We start from the raw sequence: 18235 nt of genomic DNA, 5'->3' as shown, positions 1-18235 counted from the left end.
AAAACCAGCCAGTATCCACCATGTGACCACAATTTGCCTCACGCAGTGCAACACATCAAGAGTTGATCAAGTTGTTGATATCAGTGTATATGACTGTGCTGGATTTTATTAGCAGAAGAATTTAATAGAGTGCAGAACTATAATCACAGCCTATGAAATGACTATTTTTACAATTCAACATTATTAAATCAGTTGTTTGACGTAGCAAATATCTACAAATATCTACATATACTGTACTGTTTTTCGTTGTAGAAATTTCAAAAGTGGTATAATTTATTTACATTTGTCAATGTGCACAAGAGTACTGTAACAGTTTTCCCTCTTCAAGCACTGAATTTAACATTTTATTGCGAGTTTGAGATTATAGGCAGTGGTTTAGTGGTGCCTGGAGAAGTGGGTACAGCCTACTGTTAATTTGAGGATGGAAGGATGACCACCTCAGTATTACTGTATAATGTAGCCAGGTTTCCACCCTGGTTTGTGCACATTTTGAAGTTTCGTATCAGAAATGAGGTGCAGATTCTGCTATCAATCCTGGCCAATACAGGCTATATGAAGAGAGTAGAGACAACAAGGGCAGTACGCACGATTTTAGAAATACCAATGTCCAAAATAAAATAGACTTCCTTGATCTATATATGTGCATTTTAAGACTTTTAGAGTACAAATTAGATAATTAAAAACACTGTATTTTCTTATAACAGAATCACAGGTTGCCAAAAAACATTTTACAAGTACACAGCGTACAATGTGGAAAATAAAAAAAATCACAAATATGAACAACCATGTCTGTCTTTTCATGATTTTTATACAAATATTATACAATCTATTTTTCATGAAAGAGCATTTGGGTTTGAAATGTAAATGAGGAAAATAAAGGTAAACAAGTGATAACAGAATGTCCAGTTTTGAGTAAATCCCTTTAAAGGCAGAATAGGTGATCCTGTCCTAAAAATTTTTTGTCATGTTCGTTTGAAATCTATATTCATCCTGATAGCAATCAAGAAGTATAGTGGTTGAAGAATATTTTCTCAATTATATATTGTCTGTGAAAGGCATATGACCACAAAACATTCGCCCAATGAAAACACGCATGCAGTATTCGAAAATCACTACGCACTGCTTAACTGGCCAATCATAGCACACCTTCGCTTTTCAGAGCGATGAGCATTGTAAAAAATCTGTGCGTTTCAGAGAGGTGGAGCAAAATAGGAGATCATGCACGGAATGTGAATACAGTGTTTTTTTACTTTTTGAGTAATAAAGTAGACATCAAATTACATAAGTTGTAGATTCTTGTTTTTTTATTTGAAGTCAAGTAACATTTAAAGAATATAGAAACAGAATAAAAGAATGAGAATTCATTTAGAATATTGCATTTTAAATATTTGCAAACATTATAGCGGTTAAATCCACGACCTGAACACCAGAGTAAGCCATGCGATGAACTAGTGAAGGTCTGGTCATGTTTTTGTCTTGTCACACAGACATTACCTGAAAAGTGTAAATGCTTTCAGCGTTTTGCAGTTTACATGACTGGATTTGACGCGGGTCAAGCAAACTCCTTAGAGCTATGGAAAGAGGTCGAAAGCGACGCAGCCATCAATTTGTACGTGTTTTTAGACTGGACATTTAAACTACCCCTGACATGTCTATGATAAAACATTTAGCTACTTAGATTGAGCTCTTTCACAGTCTAACTGAACTCGAGCTGGGCTTCTGTCTAAAGCAACTTCAGCCTTCTTACTTTTGATTAGACAGTAATGCTCGGCCTCCGTCTTTTGATTGGCCATCTCAATTAGATTGATGAGCGCTTGTTTAGGAAAGCTGAGGTAGATAAGATCTGAGATCAGTCATAGGCATTTTCTACAATAATGGAAGCAGTTTATTCAGTTTGTCCTTTTATCAGGGGCGGTCTGGCCATCTGGCGTTCTGGCTGTTTTCCTGGTATGCCGCTAACGTATGGGGCCGGAACGGAGGAATGTGCTGCCCAGACGGACGTATTATAAATGCGAATGCACGCAACACGAACACAGAAGACACATATGCATGCCCCCCCCCAGTCGACAGACCCGACCATGCAAACACCCACCTAGTTGACAGACCTTATAGTGCACCTCCATGCACATTTGTGGTGAGTAATGTAATCTCTTAAATATTTGTTTTCCCCGGGTCCTGATTAAGTGGCGATACATGACAGGTTTTTAGACACATACCCAAACTATAATCCATATAAACAAAAAACAATCGTTTATTAAGTGATATAATGTGTGCGCTGTAAATGCAAGCATCTTTGGTATTTGGAGTTTTACTGTCTTTAGCTACAGCTGTCATAATTTTTATGGCAATGAAGTGTGTTAATATGTCAGATCAGAGCCTTTACTCTGTCGATTCTTGCACTCAAAAACACAGCAAGATGATATTTTAAACGCCTCATGTAGTTGAATCTGTACTGATCTGTATTGGCCGCCTCAAGTTTTCACCTTATTTGCCTCCAGCTAAGTCTGTGACGCAATTGTGACGTCGGCTCAAAAGGGTCTACATAGATCTCCTTTGTGCATTTGCCGGCAGTGCACGAGTGTTAATCCATGACCATTATCACCTGATATTTGATTTAAAAGGACCTTTTGTATAAATGTTAAACATTGACTCATATGCAATATTTCACTGGCAAATTCCAAACACCTAAGTATCTACAAAATAATGCAAAAAGAGAATCAAGAACACGGCAAATCAGCTTTCACAATCAGAATATTTACAGTTCATTTCTTTTGGTGCCCAAGAAACCAGCCACATGGTCGCACATCCAGTTTCAGATGTTCCATTACCCATTTGTCCTTCTGAGCTCCTTCCAGAAACTCCTCTAGAGAAATATGACCTAAAAAGACCCGAAAAAGGGAATACATATTTCTGTATCGTAACTTTAACACACAAAATCAAAAAGTGCTTTTGCATTGATTTGACTTCAGGACTGGTATACTTTAAGTTGACTCTGCACATTAATATATGTAAATGAATTGTGATTTGGGATAATGTTTGCAACATTGAAATTTATTTCAAGAAGAATACTGCTTTATTTCACTGCTTTAAATCTACGCTGTTAACGGAATTGTTGAAAAGAATAACAAGTTAAATGCATAAAATAAAAAGAATCCAGTTTATCTTTAATTTGATACAAAACAATAAACATACAAAAATATATGTATTTAAAAAAGTATACAACAGATTTAGAACAACTTTTTATGAAACCTTACCATCGTTGTTTTTGTCAAGACATTCAAAGATTCTGTCACATATCTGGTCTGGGCTGAGACCTCCAGAGACAGAAGGATTTTCATGTTTCTTCAGTGCATGTATAATCTGCAGACAGATGAAGAGAACTGATGTTGCTGTATACAGTGTGGCAAAAAGAATAGATGCAATACAGAATGGTCCTCCATTAACAAAACATGATTAAAGCGATAGTTAAAACAAAAATAAAAATTCTGTCATTATTTACTCCAATTGTTTCAACCCTGTATACATTTGATTGTTCTACTAAACACAAAAGAGGATATTTGGAAGAATGTTTGTAACCGAAAAGTTCTCAGAATGCTTTGGTTTCCTACATTATTATATAAAACATATTTTTTTTGTTCAACAGAACATAGAAATTGTCACATGAGGATGAGTAAATGATGACAGAAATTTCATTGTTGGGTGAACTTTAACTCTTTAACTTCTAAACGTATTTATAAATAAGCATAATCGATCTCATCACTATATGCTCTGCGATTTTATATACTGCGTATCAGATTGCTGTTCATGTACACAAAAGTGTGATAGGGTACAATAGGAAGAATGGGGTAAAATGTGCCTAAAAATGTTCTCCAAGCACCCTCACCTTAATAACATTTGTCACCTCGTGCTTGTCCAAACATCCATTTCTATCTCTGTCATAAACTTTAAAAGACCACTTAATTTTGTCTTCAAGTCTACCACGAAGAACCAGATGAAGGGCAGCCACATATTCCATGAAATCAATGGTGTTATCCTGACGAAAGAGACAGAGATTGAAATTGACCTCCAATGTAAAATGTAAACATGATATTTTTGTACCAAAAACATTGTTTCTAACATTAATAAAGCAAAAAAACAAAACTTTATAATAAAAAAGCAAGAACTGGTACAAAATAATCCCATTACGACAATATGGTTTGTTTGATTTGGAAAAAAAATTATAAAAGAGAAAAATATGTATTTCATTGTTTTTTGGTCACAACATACAGGTTCATAATCTGCGACCAGACAGATTTTTTGGAGAAATTTGCTCACCTCACTCACCTGATTTGTATCAAAAGACCTAAATAAGTTTTCCATGTAAGCACTTTCTTCCACAGAAGATTCGCTGGTGATGCCAAATATGCGCTTGAACTCGTGGAGATGCAGATTTCCACTGGGACACTCGCTGGCGAATTTCCTGTAGAGTTCTTGAATCTGAAACAGGGCCACTTCATTGTTAACTTCACTCTGTGACTGACCCATTATTTCAAAGACTACACTAAAAATTCTAAAATTGAAGTATATGAATGAAGTTTCCAGACATAAATCTGTGTGCTCTGATGCATGTTGTTTTCTAAATCTCCTGGTGACTTTGTGGGCACTCTGAATCACTTACTAACTGGATTAACCCTTGACTATACGGCCGTATTTTTAGGTACAGCAGTCTAATCTGGATTTTAAATCCCTTTACTTAATCCTCTTGTAATCTAGTCTATAATCATACAGAGTGCTCCATCTTGAATATTAGAGATTCTGCAATTTTACTAATTGTGTAAAAATGCACAGTTATGAAGTAACGACTTTTTGGAGCGTTGTTTGTATTTAGGTTTTGAAAGAACCTGCGGTCTGTTATTGATGTCTTATTGATAATATGGGTCACGGTCAGATCTACCTTGAGGAAACTGATGCACAGTGTAGGGGTTTATTGAGTCTTATTTAAATATAAAATTATCATACAGAGGTATCAGCTGCTAACCAAGTTAGATTTGGGTGTAAAATATTGATACGTTCTCATAAAAAGTTAGGTTTTCAATGTATATTAATTAGTGGTGGGTCTATACTACGCAATGATGACTTTCACCTTGATATTTTAGCGCGGATGTATATCTAGCTGAATTCGCGCCGCCTCATCATATCATGACCAGTAGGTCTATCGCGTCTTTGCATTGACTTAACATGTAAATCACTCGCGCTTGACGCGCCATTCGCGTTTGGTCTGAACACAACTCAACGTTACTGTGAAATTACCACATCAAACGTGACGTGCTAACATGGATGCAGCTTTGAAGCCGCCGGGTTGCTTCAGGGAAAATTTATTTTTAAGAAGCTTCCCAATGGAAACATCGACAAGACTAAGGTTGTTTTAAAAAAACTTTCTCTCAACAGTTAGTGGTCTAGCTTTAGTTGAAACCAGTAAATTTGAATTGGCACCTAATGTATTATGGCTCCTGTATGACAAATCGCTTGTTGCTCCCTAACTCTTTGTAAGTCGCTTTGGATAAAAAGCGTCTGCTAAATGACTAAATGTAAATGTACTGTAGGAGCTCTTCCAGTCTCAAGTACCACCTAAACGCAAAGCATCCCTTAGCTAATGCGGAAGTAAACACAAGTTCATCTTATTGAACATAATTTATTTTCATCACCAATTATCATAGTAGAACAGCTTTCTCAAGCAGTTTGTGATGCATTTTGGAAGCAGGAGATGAGCCCCTGGTCTAATGCGCCACCTGGTTTGAGAAACCCGTTCTCAAAGACTTACTTTTAGTCATTATTTGGGTAGCACACATATTCTGAATGCCTTCGCCAGAATTCAAATGAGCCATTTTAATCTAGATAAAAAAAAACTACGTCCACCACTAATATTAATCATTAAATACAATTTTTTGTAGAAATACCGAATAGAAATTCATATAGAAATGCAACTAGTTTATTTTCAATAACTTTCACATATCCATGAGGCAGGGGAAAACTTATTATTTACACAATGGTAAGCAGACAGGTGAGTAATAGCATTAATGTAGATAACTGGATAATTTGAATGGTATTTTACTTTCCTTGATGTTTAAAGAGATCCCTGGAGTGCAGCATGGATACGAACCTGAGAAACATGGCAGACTTGGGAGAACTTGGCAGATTTTGCAAGACAACATGAATAGACTTCGATATGGGATAACAGGTAGGTAAAGCAGGTAAGTAACACAGTCGTGAGTCCACCTCAAAATTGAGACCAAATAGACCAAAGAGACCCAGATATTCTGGGGCTGATGAGGATGGTGACGAGGTTCAGGTTGCATTGATAAGAATTCGGGTGACTGGGACCGTTGTTAGGGCGTAGTGTGAGAGCCTGGTGATTCCGTAACAGTAACCCCCCTCAGCGGACCCCTCCCGAAGAGCGAACCCACTGACCTTGCGGTGGCCTGCCCCTGCTTCTTGGAGACGGTTGACTGGGGTAATTCCAATGGAACCTGGTGAGAAAAGACGGATCAAGGATATCATCTATGTAGACCCATGAGGGTTCCTCCCACCATAACCCTTGCAGTCGACCAGGTACTCTAGATAACCACCACAGCGACGGAAGTTGAGGATGTCACGGACTGAGTTGATGGTGCCATCTTCTAAGTCTAGAGGAGCTAAATGTCTGAGTCTGAGGGTTAAATGCCAGGAACCAAACAGATCTTATCTCACATTCACTGCCATAGTAGGGAAAATTAATACTATGGAAGTCAATGGGAGATGAGATCAGTTTGGTTTCTGACATTCTTCCAAATCTTTTCTTTTGTGTTAGCAGAATAATACAGGTTTAGAACAATCTGAATGATGACAGAATTTTCATTTTTGGGTGAACTGTCCCTTGAATAGTCAATGAATTACATTTTAATTTTTTAGCAAACATACATTTTCTGTGACATACAAAATATTCTAAACATCACTAGGTACATCATCTTCAAATATCAAAATACATAAAATCTTTAATTCAGTACAAACTGATCGGAGAAAGCAATAGCTGGTAAGAAACACAGAGGTTAGCTGAAGTAATGTAACATTTGAGCGCAAATGACAGAAGACTGAAGGAGATAAATGACGTGTTCAGTTTGAATTAAACAACATCAGACTTTAAATACTGCCGTGTTTCATGCGTGAGAAAGAAGAGAACTGACAGACACATGCAACACGCTGTGTCATTGCTTAATTGACATATGTCATACTATATATCCAATAGTAAATAGATCCTTTTTGTTATTAGCTATATGTAAAATGTGCACAGTAATGTATTTATCTGACATTAAGGTGTTTTGCTCATTGTTATTTTTAAATACTGTCTAGTAGTTTAAAGTGTATGAAATATCTTCAGTAAATGAAATACACAACTCTATTAAGGACAGTGATGGACTGCTGGAAGGTACGTATATCTGTAGTATACGCAAGTAGCTGTGACTTCATGGGAAGCGTTGGGGTGACTGTTCGTTTTTTTAAGCCACGCCTGTGCCACTTTTGTGGTAATGCCACTGTCTCTTGGTGATTTTCATCCATGAGGTTCAATACTGTAAAAGATTGAAGAGAAAGAAAATATTATACACGTATGTGAATAATACAAGCAAAAATCTAAACCTAAAGAAGTATTGCTACTGTACCACATGCAGCACTACTATAAAACACTACAGCACAAATGTGAGCACAAAGAATACATGACAGTCATTTGTAATTAATGCAAATTGTTCATAATGAAACAAATGCATTCAATCTGTTAACAAATAACTCACAGTAGTGTCTGTATTTGACAGTGTGGATCCTTCAGTAGATCAGAGAGCAGCTTCACTCCTGAATCTTCTGGATTATTTCTGCTCAGATCCAGTTGTGTCAGATGTGAGGGGTTTGATCTCAGAGCTGAAGTCAGATCAACACAACCTTCAGATCCAATACTGCAGTCATACAGACTACAGAGAAAAAAACACTTAATATAGCCATTTTTAAGAATACAGTATTGTACACAAAACTCACCTCAGTCATTTAGCATGCTCTCACAATTTATAGCAAAATACAATAGCACTGTAATTTTCAAATCACTGTGGTCTATTATAAATATTTACTGTAAAAATTACAGCTATTTCTTAAAGTGTATCCATAATCAAATTATAATGCTATATTTACATCAGGTGTGTAGATTTATTTTCATTTCTCATAGGTATAAATCATGAGATCTTGACTGCTAGTCTAGAATCTAAATAAGCAGAGAGGTTGACTGACACTCACTGTTGAGTCTCTTACACTAAACTTTTATCAGGACCTTAATAGACACACTTTCAGGTATTTTCTTACTTTAGTGTCTTCAGTTTACAGTTTGTATTCTTCAGTCCATCAGAGAGCAGCTTCACTCCTGAATCCTTCAGTTTATTGTTACTCGAGTTCAGTTCTGTCAGACTTGAGGAGTTTGATCTGAGAACTGATGCCAGTGATGAACAACTTTTCTCTGTCAGATTACAGTAACTCAGTGTAGTAGAGTAGGCGGGGCGAGACCGTGGTTCGAGTCCGGTGAGTAATTGTGAATTAGCGCCAGCTGTGCGCACACCGGCCTCGAATCACGTAGGAGATGGGAGCATAAAAGGAACGAGCGACCGGACCGTCGAAGAGAGAGGACCGGGCCCGAACTTGTTTTACGTTTGTATTTATATTGGTATTTATGTTTATGTTTTGTTCGCCGGCGGTCGTCCGTGAGGGGCCGCCGGCTGTTATTATTTATATTAAAACTTGTTTAATGTTTGCCGGTTCCCGACTCCTTCCTTCCATTTTATTGAGATTTGTTACACTCAGACTGAGAGAGAAATAACAAGATAACAGTGAATTAAAATATAGTAACAACTACACTAAAAAAGTAAAAAGGGACGTGAATTGAGAATCAGTTGCACAAGGGCAACATCAGCAATTACCAGCAATTAAAGATCAATTAAATAAATAAATATCTTCCAACATATCCATACCAATGTCATTCTGTAAACATTCAAAAGTTATAAGTTATATGTGCCCTGGATCACAGAACCAGTCTTAAGTAGCACAGAAATATTTGTGGCAGTAGTTAAACAAAACATTATCTGTGTCAGATTCACCTAATAGGTCTAGGTGTTATAATCCCACTATTTTAGCACAGTTGAATTGCTCAACAGGACCACCACACCCTATGAATGAGAGAGGGGAGCAGTCAAGAATATGACTAGAGGAGAGGAGGTCTGAGGTTTCACGTAGTTTGGTCGGGAAGGCATCCTCTGTGTTTGGGGATAATTGATTATAGAAATACATAGCATACTTACCTTTCCCTGCCATAATCGTCTCATGAGTTGTGTGTCCCACTTTCATCACATCCATTATCCTGGGTGAAAGATGCCTTTTGGTGAGGTGCTGCTGAAAATATCCTTTGCATGGTTCCCATAAATTCCCATTGGGTGTTTCGGCCCTTTATCACAAAACACCCTCAGCCAAGGGAGGCCCTCGGAGGGTCTGTGTCGCATTGTTACAAGGTCATCATGCTGTGTCCATCCACCTAAACCACAGCCATTGGCTTCTACTTTCTGCACCACTGGCCAGTTCTTGATTATCCTCCACTGGACCTGTGAACACATATACACCCCGAGGAGTGGGCAGCTATCACTGCAGCTCAAGGGCACCCCAGTTGTTACCCGCTGGCCCTGAGAATCGAACCGGCAACCTTCTGGTCACCATTAGGCCACGACTACCCACACTGTTAATGCGTGCTTCACTGCCCCAGGTCCCGTCTATTACAACACAATTCCAAAATCAACGCAACCATACGCGCCAACCTATTGGCTAAGGGTGTTCTAGCCCCACCGACACCGTTAATGCATGCTCGGAGCCCCTGGTTCAGTATGGCGTAACATTTCAACACACAACACCATTTTATTAGGTGGTCATTTGGCAGCCCATATTGTGGCCAGTGGCTGCTTCTCTCAGCAACAGTTCTTTGATTACCATCCGTCGGGCCTGTCCTCTGATCCCACTTTCTAAGGCAGCCTTGAGGTGGAATTGGAAACAAAGTCCTGCAGCCCATTTCCACCAGGAACACTTTCGCTGTCAATCTCGACCTTCAGCCTCCGCTACCAAATTGGGTTACCGGATATCTTTCTTTCATATGTTTCTTTAATGGCATCTTTCCAAGATACGGTCAACTCAACTATGAGGACTGTCCTACTGGTGCTGGACCACAGAACCATGTCCGGCCGCAGGTTGGTCACTGCGTTTTCCAAGGGGTAAGTAAATCAGTGATTTAAATCAACTCGCAATTCCTAATCCCTGGCTATACTGAGCAGACCTGAATCTGGGGATAAGGGCTTGGCCTGCAGTTTCTTCCCCTCCCGAATAAAGGTTGGCCTTTTTAGTGAGTTAGCCTCAGTGTTTACGGGAATGGCATTTGCTGCCACTCGTTTGGTCTCTACTGCTGCAGCCAAGCACTTTAGTACTTGGTTGTAGTGCCATGTGTATCTCCCCAGTGTCAAGCTCTTCTTACAACCCACAAGTATATGTTTAAAGTTTGCTGGAGATGCACATAGGTGGCAGGCTGGATCCTGTCCACACAAAACATGCAGATTTGTTGGTGAGGGGGCACATGAAATGGAGCTCTTATGATAAAACTTAGCCTGTTTGTTTCCATACACCACAGCTCACTCCAAGTGATTTTGCATTGTTCAATGCCGTCTCACCTCATCTACAGCCTTGCTGGGCTTGAAAGACCGCTCTGGCGCATCTACTTGCTTCCTCTTGACGCCGAACCTCCTCCACTACCAGGTGATGCTGTTCCTTTGGTGTCGCTTTCACCACTTGGGTGTGGTTGATTCCACACCAAGTCCCCCTCTGCCATGTTGAACTTGTCCCCTGATGTCCTCATGTCTGAGGGCTGCCTTTGCATCTAAAACGGCTGTATTGGGTTCCATTTCCTCCCTGTCGCTTATGTTGGAACAGCATCTCTTACACAGGGATCACAGGATTCTTTGAGCGCAATCTCTATCCTTTATTGATGAATTTTAACTCCTTCACAAGGCTTGAAATTGGAAGAGAGAGCGCTCCATTCCCATAAAGCCCTATGTTGCTAAGGCATCTTGGTAGCCCAAGTCATTTCCTCACTTGTGCACTCACCAGTCTCTCCAAGTAATTGGCGTGAAATTGGCCATATCAGGCGCGGAAACAAACCAAATTGGAAGCACCAGAGTTTTAGAGTTTTCAGATCCCTCAGCTTTAAATAGTTGTATCTCATCCAAATATTGTCCTATGCTAATAAACTATACATCCATGGAAAGCTTATATATTCAGCTTTCATATGATGTATAAAACTCAACTTCGAAAAATGTACCTATAAACTGGTTTTGATGTCCAGGGTCACATATGCTATAAGTCTGATTGATTACTGGGGTTTATTTGTTTTTTTAGATGGGATTCAGACTGCTGCTGCAGAGGTATGAGCCACTGCGCCACTAAATTATCTGGGTCATTAAAGTCCTTCCCGCTTCCGACTTGTGTGTGTGGAGTTTGCATGTTCTCCCCGTGCCTCGGGGGTTTCCTCCGGGTACTCCGGTTTCCTCCCCTGGTCCAAAGACATGCATGGTGGGTTGATTGGCATCTCTGGAAAAATTGTCCGTAGGGTGTGAGTGCGTGAATGAATGAGTGAGTGTGTGTGCCCTGCGATGGGTTGGCACTCCATCCAGGGTGTATCCTGCCTTGATGCCCGATGACTACTGAGATAGGCGCAGGCTCCCCGTGACCCGAGGTAGTTCGGATAAGCGGTAGAAAATGGATGGATGGATGGATTAAAGTCCTTATGTCATGATTCTGCCTCATCATGTCATTTCTGTCTTGGTCTTGTCACAGGATCATGGCAGAAGCATCATGTTTTGTGAGTAGAGGGACCGCCCCTCTCTTTTCCTCGTTTAGCTTCCCATAAGTGTTTCATTCCCGACACCTGTCCCTTATTAATTATCTTTTGTTAGTTTCCCTATTTAATGCCCTTGTATCTGCTATCCTGTGCGTGTTCGTTTCCAATGTTGCCTTGTCTGTGCTAATTCCCTCATCTTGTTAGAGTACCTTGCAGTTGGATTTACTTGCCCCATGTCTTGATTTTGTTTATATTATTCAGTCTTGTCTCTGTTGTTTTTTGCTATTAAGTTTGAGGAAACCTTGTGTTCTTGTTTAGCCCCCTTGTGGGAAGTCTTTTCTTTCAAATTTGTTTCTTGTTATAGTTCTACCCATTGTGGGTCTTTTGTTTGTCAAAGTTTTGTGTTTTGCATCGCTGCCTGCACTTGGGTTCTTCTGCAACACCCTGACAGCTGAGTCCTTCGCTAACTTTTGCTTAAAAAATTCAGTCTTCTCGCTGCACATTCTATGGTCTAAACCTCCTTTAAGATGGCACTTAGGTGAAGCCCTCTCGCCTGTAAATTTCCCTCTGGATCACAAAGGTCCTGAATCAGTGTGTCTCAAGTTAAGTCATGTGATAGTTGTTTAATTTTTTTCTCTAGATTTCTTTGCTTGTTAGCCTCTCCTCTTAATCAATTCAATTTTATTTATATAGTTCTTTGTTCAAAGTGCATTGTTTCAAAGGAGCTTTCCATGATTACACACACACATGTTGAAGACTGTACATAGCATGGTATTGCAAAACAAGCAAGGCCATTCTAATAAAACAATGTTCACAGAATTTACAGCCGTAAACCAATTTAATATAAGCCAACAGGGCACAGTCGTGAGGAAACAAATTTCACTGATGAATAAATGGGGAAACTAGACTCAGCTGGAAGGGCCAGTTCTGTTTCTGTCTCGTAATTGATGAATGATTGCTTTTCGCAGAAAAATACGACCGACTCTGTCTATACAGTTAAAGATCCCAAAAAAGATTTTGTGGGAGGCCTGCATTGTTAACTTTATTCCCTAAAAACTTCCTTTTCCCGGGTCTCCATGGTACCAGATCACCAATATAATATGAATGTGTATTATTATTTTGCTGTAAATTGACTTTATTTTCTATTTATTTTATTGCAACTGTTGTTGTAGATTACAGTCATGGCCAAAATGACTATTCTGGAATGCAATGATAAGCATGTTAAAGGTTTTAAAGACTTTTACTGGAAAAAATAATTAAGCAGATATAACAGTCAATATCTACAGTGCTCAGCCTTGTTTTTCATAACCTCTTCAATTCGCTCTGATAGGCTGGATATTAGCTTCTGTGCCAAATCCTAACTGATGGGGATCCATTCTTGCCTTATTAGTGCTCTGAGTTTCTCATCTTTGCTTTATTTGCTATTATTTAAAATGCACATTATCACTCAGCACAATAATCTATGGACAATGTGAATGAACATCACAACAGTTTAAGCAGATATTAAACACAACATTTTTGTGACAGCCAATACTTTTGGACCAAAAGTATTGGCCATGACTGTATAGTATATTAGGCAGCTTATTGAAACAGCAACTCACAGCAACATAGCATCATGGCATTAAGGGGATAATATTAAAACATCCCTGTCAGAGATTTTGCCTTGTAATGTTTTATTTTAGGCCACTAGGACCCAAGTTCTATTCCCGTCTCTGACAATCCCTGGAAAATTTGTGAATAAACTGCAGTTAAATGACTCACTCAGCTGTTCTGGATGCTTTGATCACTGGCAGAAGCCTCTCAATAACTGTGATAATAAATACAGAGACATTGAAAAACTGAATTTTGTTAGTTAGTTATAGATTCTAATATTTGTGTTATGTTTTGTAAATGGTAATTCATTATTTTGTATTCCATTAAGGACTTTTATTTTGGTGTTTTTTCTCTATCCCGGAGGGGAAGTAACATAGTCTGTTTGGGAGTAGAGAAGAGTGAGGGAGCAGTGTGGTTATCTGTCTGCTCCAGGCTAACACTCTGGACCTTAAAGTTAATAGCTGTTGATACAAAAGTTACTTAAGTTCCACTTGATTATTAAAAAGGCAAAGGTGTTATTCTGAACCGGAATCCTCTGCAATTCAGATTCCCATGCCTTAATCGATGAATCTGCAACATGAGATAATAACATCCACAAATCCATATAATATATGTCACTATCAACTCCTGGGTCATTATATACAGTATTGGAAGGAATAACTTGACAATATGATGTTGTTTCCCTGCCATGAATTCTCATTCCTGTACATGACTGCGTGTTCATCTATTACATCCACAATATGTTTTAAAGCCAATCTCATATTAATCTTGTGTACCTATAGAGTAGTTCTGCATACTTCGAAGAGTATTTAGTTTGATCACATTTATAAAAGATAGATACAGCTTATGATTGTTTCCGAAAACATACAGCACATGCAGGGGGGAGGGGTAGGCTGAACCAAAGCATGTGCGCACCCATGTCAACAAAACACAGACATCAGTTTCACTCACCAAATGTCAGGCATCTGTTAGCGCTGGGACGGCTCCATATATCAGTTTTAAACGATCTTTAAAGTCAGTGTTTTATCCACAGTTTATATAACATTCATCATCAAAATGCAGTGAACAACAAACACCTGAACATGCCAACGTGTGATCTCTCTCTCTCACCTGCTTAAAAGTTTTTACACATGTTCTCCTGCTCAACGGTGGCCGTGCCGCGTGCTTTTCCGGGAGAATTGTCCAATAAGGGACTAAAAAAAGTTGTTACAAAAGAGAACCGAAACCTATAAGATCGCTGGAGGGGGGCTTTATCGAGCACAGAAATACTACATAATACAGTCAACCCGTTTTTTGACAGGTTGACCATGTTAAGCATGAGAAGACAGCAGGTTTAATATTGTAGATAAGTCAGAATGCATGAAACACCGTTGCACGGCTGCTTTAAATTAATAATACAAATAACGAAGCGTTTGAAAAAGGTCAAAGAGCTCCTATGTACACTTTTGTTTTCTTGGAAGGCAGAACAATAAATAAGACAGCCGCACCACCTGGTTAAATTATAACTCTACATGCCCGTCGTCATTCTGGGGCTCTCAAAACTAGCATCAGCTCCACTAGGTGCAGAAAAATAAAACAGCACTTCATCATGAATGACACATTTCTGTGAGCTACAATATCATCATGATCGTTTTCTAAATGATGCCGTCTTATGTGTGAAGTGATGCTTTTATTTTGCTGGAGGTAAACAGTTAACAGTGTGACAAGGGGTGAATGTAGACAAAACTTCTTACAGTGGATGGGAAAGGGTCTTGTATTGTTATCATATTATGTAAGCTGCGTTTATAACAAAGAATGGCAAAGATGCAGATGTCACGTTAATGCACACAACGGGCTTATGATGTTGACTCCACTCACCGGCGGCGCCAGGGGGCTCTTGGGGGGTCTCAAGACCCGCCCAAAAAACGCCTTGACCCCCCATTAAAATGAAAATAAAAATTCAATTATATCAATTACATTTGGGAGTTCCTACAGGGGTTTTATGATTACAAATGTAATTGATATAATTGAATTTTTATTTTCATTTTGCATTTAATGTTGCACATACGTTATTTGAAATGGAAAGGATTTAACCGGGGATTTAAGCCATGGCCCAGCCGAGAAACCAAGACAGCCTAAATTAAAATCATAACCGTGTCGTTCTTTTGGATCGCAGGGGCAGCTAGCATCCAAGGGTTTTAGTTACTCGTGGTTCAAACAGTACCAGTGTCTTAAATATTCTGTCAAAAGACGTGGCTTTTTGTTTTGCCTGTCGTCATTTTTTTCACAGTGTGCATGGATCTGGTTTTATTTGTTTAGTAGCAGTAATATGCAGTTATTAGCCATGTCCACTGTATTTTTTGGGGGTTTTCATGAGACCCCCCTTGAAATGACCAGGATCCCCCATTGCCCCCCCAATCAAAAGTGTCTGGAGCCGCAACTGACTCCACTCAGTGGCGCTTTGAACTGAAGAATGCGCTGCCTGTCGCCGTTTTCATAATATGAGTTATAAAGTGAACTAAAGCCATCTCGAAATCCTGTACAAATGTAATTACTCACAATGTTTTAGGGTGGGTAATTTACAGTGGCTAAATTCCATCATTTCAGTATTTCATGAACACATCTGACAAAAATTTGTCAAACTGGTCTTTTATTGTAAGGATGTTTATGAAAAATAAAATGTTGTTCCTAAATAAAAGTGGCTTCAGGGTCTGATGTTGAATGATTTTTTATGAAGACTTACATTTATGCATTTGTCTGACGCTTTTATTCTAAGCGACTTATATTGCATTATACTATACATTTATTATATAGTATGTGCAATCCCTGGGTTGAACCCTTCACCTTGGTGTTGCTAACACCATGCTCTATACAGGAAAGCGATTATAAAATGTATCAATTATATAGCCCTAATAAAAGGTCTTGTGCATATTTTATTAATGTCCTGAAATAACATAATTTAACTTTTGGATATACTGATGATCTTGGAAGCATGAGAAACTTATAATGCATACTTACTGTTAATGCGCACTGTCTAAATTATGAAGTCAGATTAAACACACAAAACCACGTGACCATGCGGCGAGATCAGAGTGTGACGCAACTCTGTTTTTCAACAGCTCTGAATATCTTTAATATCTCTAAATATTTGTTTTCACACCAGTGTACGATAACATAATGTTATCCAAGCTCATGCGCTGCAGTTTTTACAATCACTAAAATCTCACAATGCAAATCTATGTCCACAAGACGTCTTTTCAACGTCTTCATCTGTGTTAAAAAGACATCCCCTAAGGGAAATCATGCAGGAAAATGTCATACCCCTTTGTTTGAAGTGTGGTACTGAAAAATCTTCGTTTAAGGGGCTATATGCCCCTTATCCCTGCTATTTGGAAAGTAAATCAAGACACATACTAACATGACATCTACCTGAAAAACAGCATCCATGTGCTTCCCTGTAAAGGACTTTGATCCATCTGTTGTGTTACTGTAATGAAACCGCACATTTATGCGTATACGTATGAGAAAATTCAAACAATTCATGTAATTTCTGTATCAAGTAATAAAGTGAAACACCTTAAAAATACATTCTTTGAGCACAAACTCAGAGAATAAAGATGATGAAGTGATTTACTCGTCTAAACCATCAGACTGTTCTCACCTCACATCTGTATCATCACAGTCTCCTGAACTGAAGTTAAGTGGAATATCCATTGATTCATCACTCATCATAGATACACAGCTGGGTTTAGGAGATTCTCCACAGGAACTAAACAACATTAAACAGAGTAAATTCAGTACAATAGACATCAGTAATGTGAAACATCATCTATTAACTGTAGCAACAACACAATTTCAACAAAAACAACAATTGTTTGCTTTTAAAAAGCTTTTATGCATTTTATGCATTTTATATGTCCCTCCCCAACACCCCAACACACAAAGAATTAACAAACACATTTTTCTATTACAACATCTAACATCTGTCAGATCTTCCAGACCAACTAAAGTACATTAATCTCAGTACTAACTAAACTAACTAAGACCATCATAACTATAGACACATTTTTGATTATAGTAAAAACATGTTATCTTTTGTTTATAAAACTCCTGAAACTGCGTCACCTTTTTATATTCCTGGAGATATTCATTGTGAACACAGTGTCCCGACCAGTTTATCTACCTGCAAAGAAAATAAAAAAATGATCTCAGAAATACACACTTCATTTAAATTAAACCATCAACGGCAATTCCAAACACATTTGTCCTTTTGTCTAAAACTTTGGACTGTGATTTATTTTTGTCATGTCACTTGTTAATGTTGTGTGTTTATAAACACACTTCCTGATTGTAAATATACAGTAACACACCACATTCCAGGTTCTTGATTAATTAAACATGTAAACTATAAGTCCACAATCAATACATAAGTGAAATTACTGATTAAACGGATGAGATTTGTGATACTCACTGAATTTTCTCTCCTTTTCTTCTTAAAATGTCTTCTGCTCTAACAGTTTAACTTTCACCTGATGTTACCTGTGGAGGAGGAGCTCAAACATCATGAGACAATATGACACACAAACACGCTTTACCTGCTTTTGCTATAATGTAAGCCCATGAAGCAAAGTTTATCATGAACATGTTTTTGGGCGACAACATGTTTCTGGCTCAATAGCAGCTCACAAAGCCTGTTCATTCAACACAAGTGATTTTGCTCTGTGTCTTATCTCAGTCAAAGCAACAAGA

The 18235-nt window shown here is 38.5% G+C and overlaps 2 protein-coding genes across 3 annotated transcripts; both read right to left on the bottom strand.

The window, feature by feature from the left end:
* Window positions 1-2762: 2762 nt before the first annotated feature.
* LOC130418049 (guanylyl cyclase-activating protein 2-like) lies at window positions 2763-4533 on the bottom strand. The gene is made up of 4 exons (XM_056743992.1): window positions 4324-4533; window positions 3884-4033; window positions 3255-3360; window positions 2763-2878 (listed from the first exon to the last, which is right to left on the bottom strand). Exons 1-4 carry the CDS (start codon window positions 4522-4524, stop codon window positions 2763-2765), a joined length of 573 nt encoding a protein of 190 aa, XP_056599970.1. The 5' UTR covers window positions 4525-4533.
* A 2321-nt stretch (window positions 4534-6854) lies between these two features.
* LOC130418046 (ribonuclease inhibitor-like) lies at window positions 6855-18015 on the bottom strand. Of its 2 annotated transcripts, none has more exons than XR_008906253.1 (5): window positions 17958-18015; window positions 17612-17669; window positions 17148-17255; window positions 7803-16973; window positions 6855-7583 (listed from the first exon to the last, which is right to left on the bottom strand). XR_008906253.1 is itself a non-coding variant. In XM_056743985.1 (5 exons), the coding sequence occupies exons 2-5, from the start codon at window positions 17635-17637 to the stop codon at window positions 7565-7567; spliced, it is 327 nt and encodes a 108-aa protein (XP_056599963.1). In that variant the 5' UTR covers window positions 17638-17669; window positions 17958-18015; the 3' UTR covers window positions 6855-7564. The 2 variants fall into 2 exon arrangements, 1 of the variants encoding a protein (XP_056599963.1); XM_056743985.1 differs by having other exon boundaries at window positions 7803-7976.
* Between the last annotated feature and the right edge of the window lie 220 nt (window positions 18016-18235).

This window comes from Triplophysa dalaica, chromosome 3, assembly GCF_015846415.1.
Source record: "Triplophysa dalaica isolate WHDGS20190420 chromosome 3, ASM1584641v1, whole genome shotgun sequence".
Lineage (NCBI taxonomy): Eukaryota > Metazoa > Chordata > Actinopteri > Cypriniformes > Nemacheilidae > Triplophysa > Triplophysa dalaica.
This window is presented reverse-complemented; position numbering and strand designations above follow the sequence as displayed.

What these genes read in the sequence shown, in the direction of transcription:
- LOC130418046 (XM_056743985.1), bottom strand. Translation starts at nt 17,637, where the DNA reads ATGAATATCTCCAGGAATATAAAAAG. An exon ending in ATCTCCAGGAATATAAAAAG is followed by an intron (nt 17,256 to 17,611) that starts GTGACGCAGTTT and finishes AATGTTGTTTAG; the next exon opens with TTCCTGTGGAGAATCTCCTA. An exon ending in TGTGATGATACAGATGTGAG is followed by an intron (nt 7,977 to 17,147) that starts GTGAGAACAGTC and finishes TTTTCTCTGTAG; the next exon opens with TCTGTATGACTGCAGTATTG.
- LOC130418049 (XM_056743992.1), bottom strand. Translation starts at nt 4,524, where the DNA reads ATGGGTCAGTCACAGAGTGAAGTTAACAATGAAGTGGCCCTGTTTCAG. An exon ending in GGTCTTTTGATACAAATCAG is followed by an intron (nt 4,034 to 4,323) that starts GTGAGTGAGGTG and finishes CTCTTTCGTCAG; the next exon opens with GATAACACCATTGATTTCAT. An exon ending in AGGTGACAAATGTTATTAAG is followed by an intron (nt 3,361 to 3,883) that starts GTGAGGGTGCTT and finishes ATCTGTCTGCAG; the next exon opens with ATTATACATGCACTGAAGAA.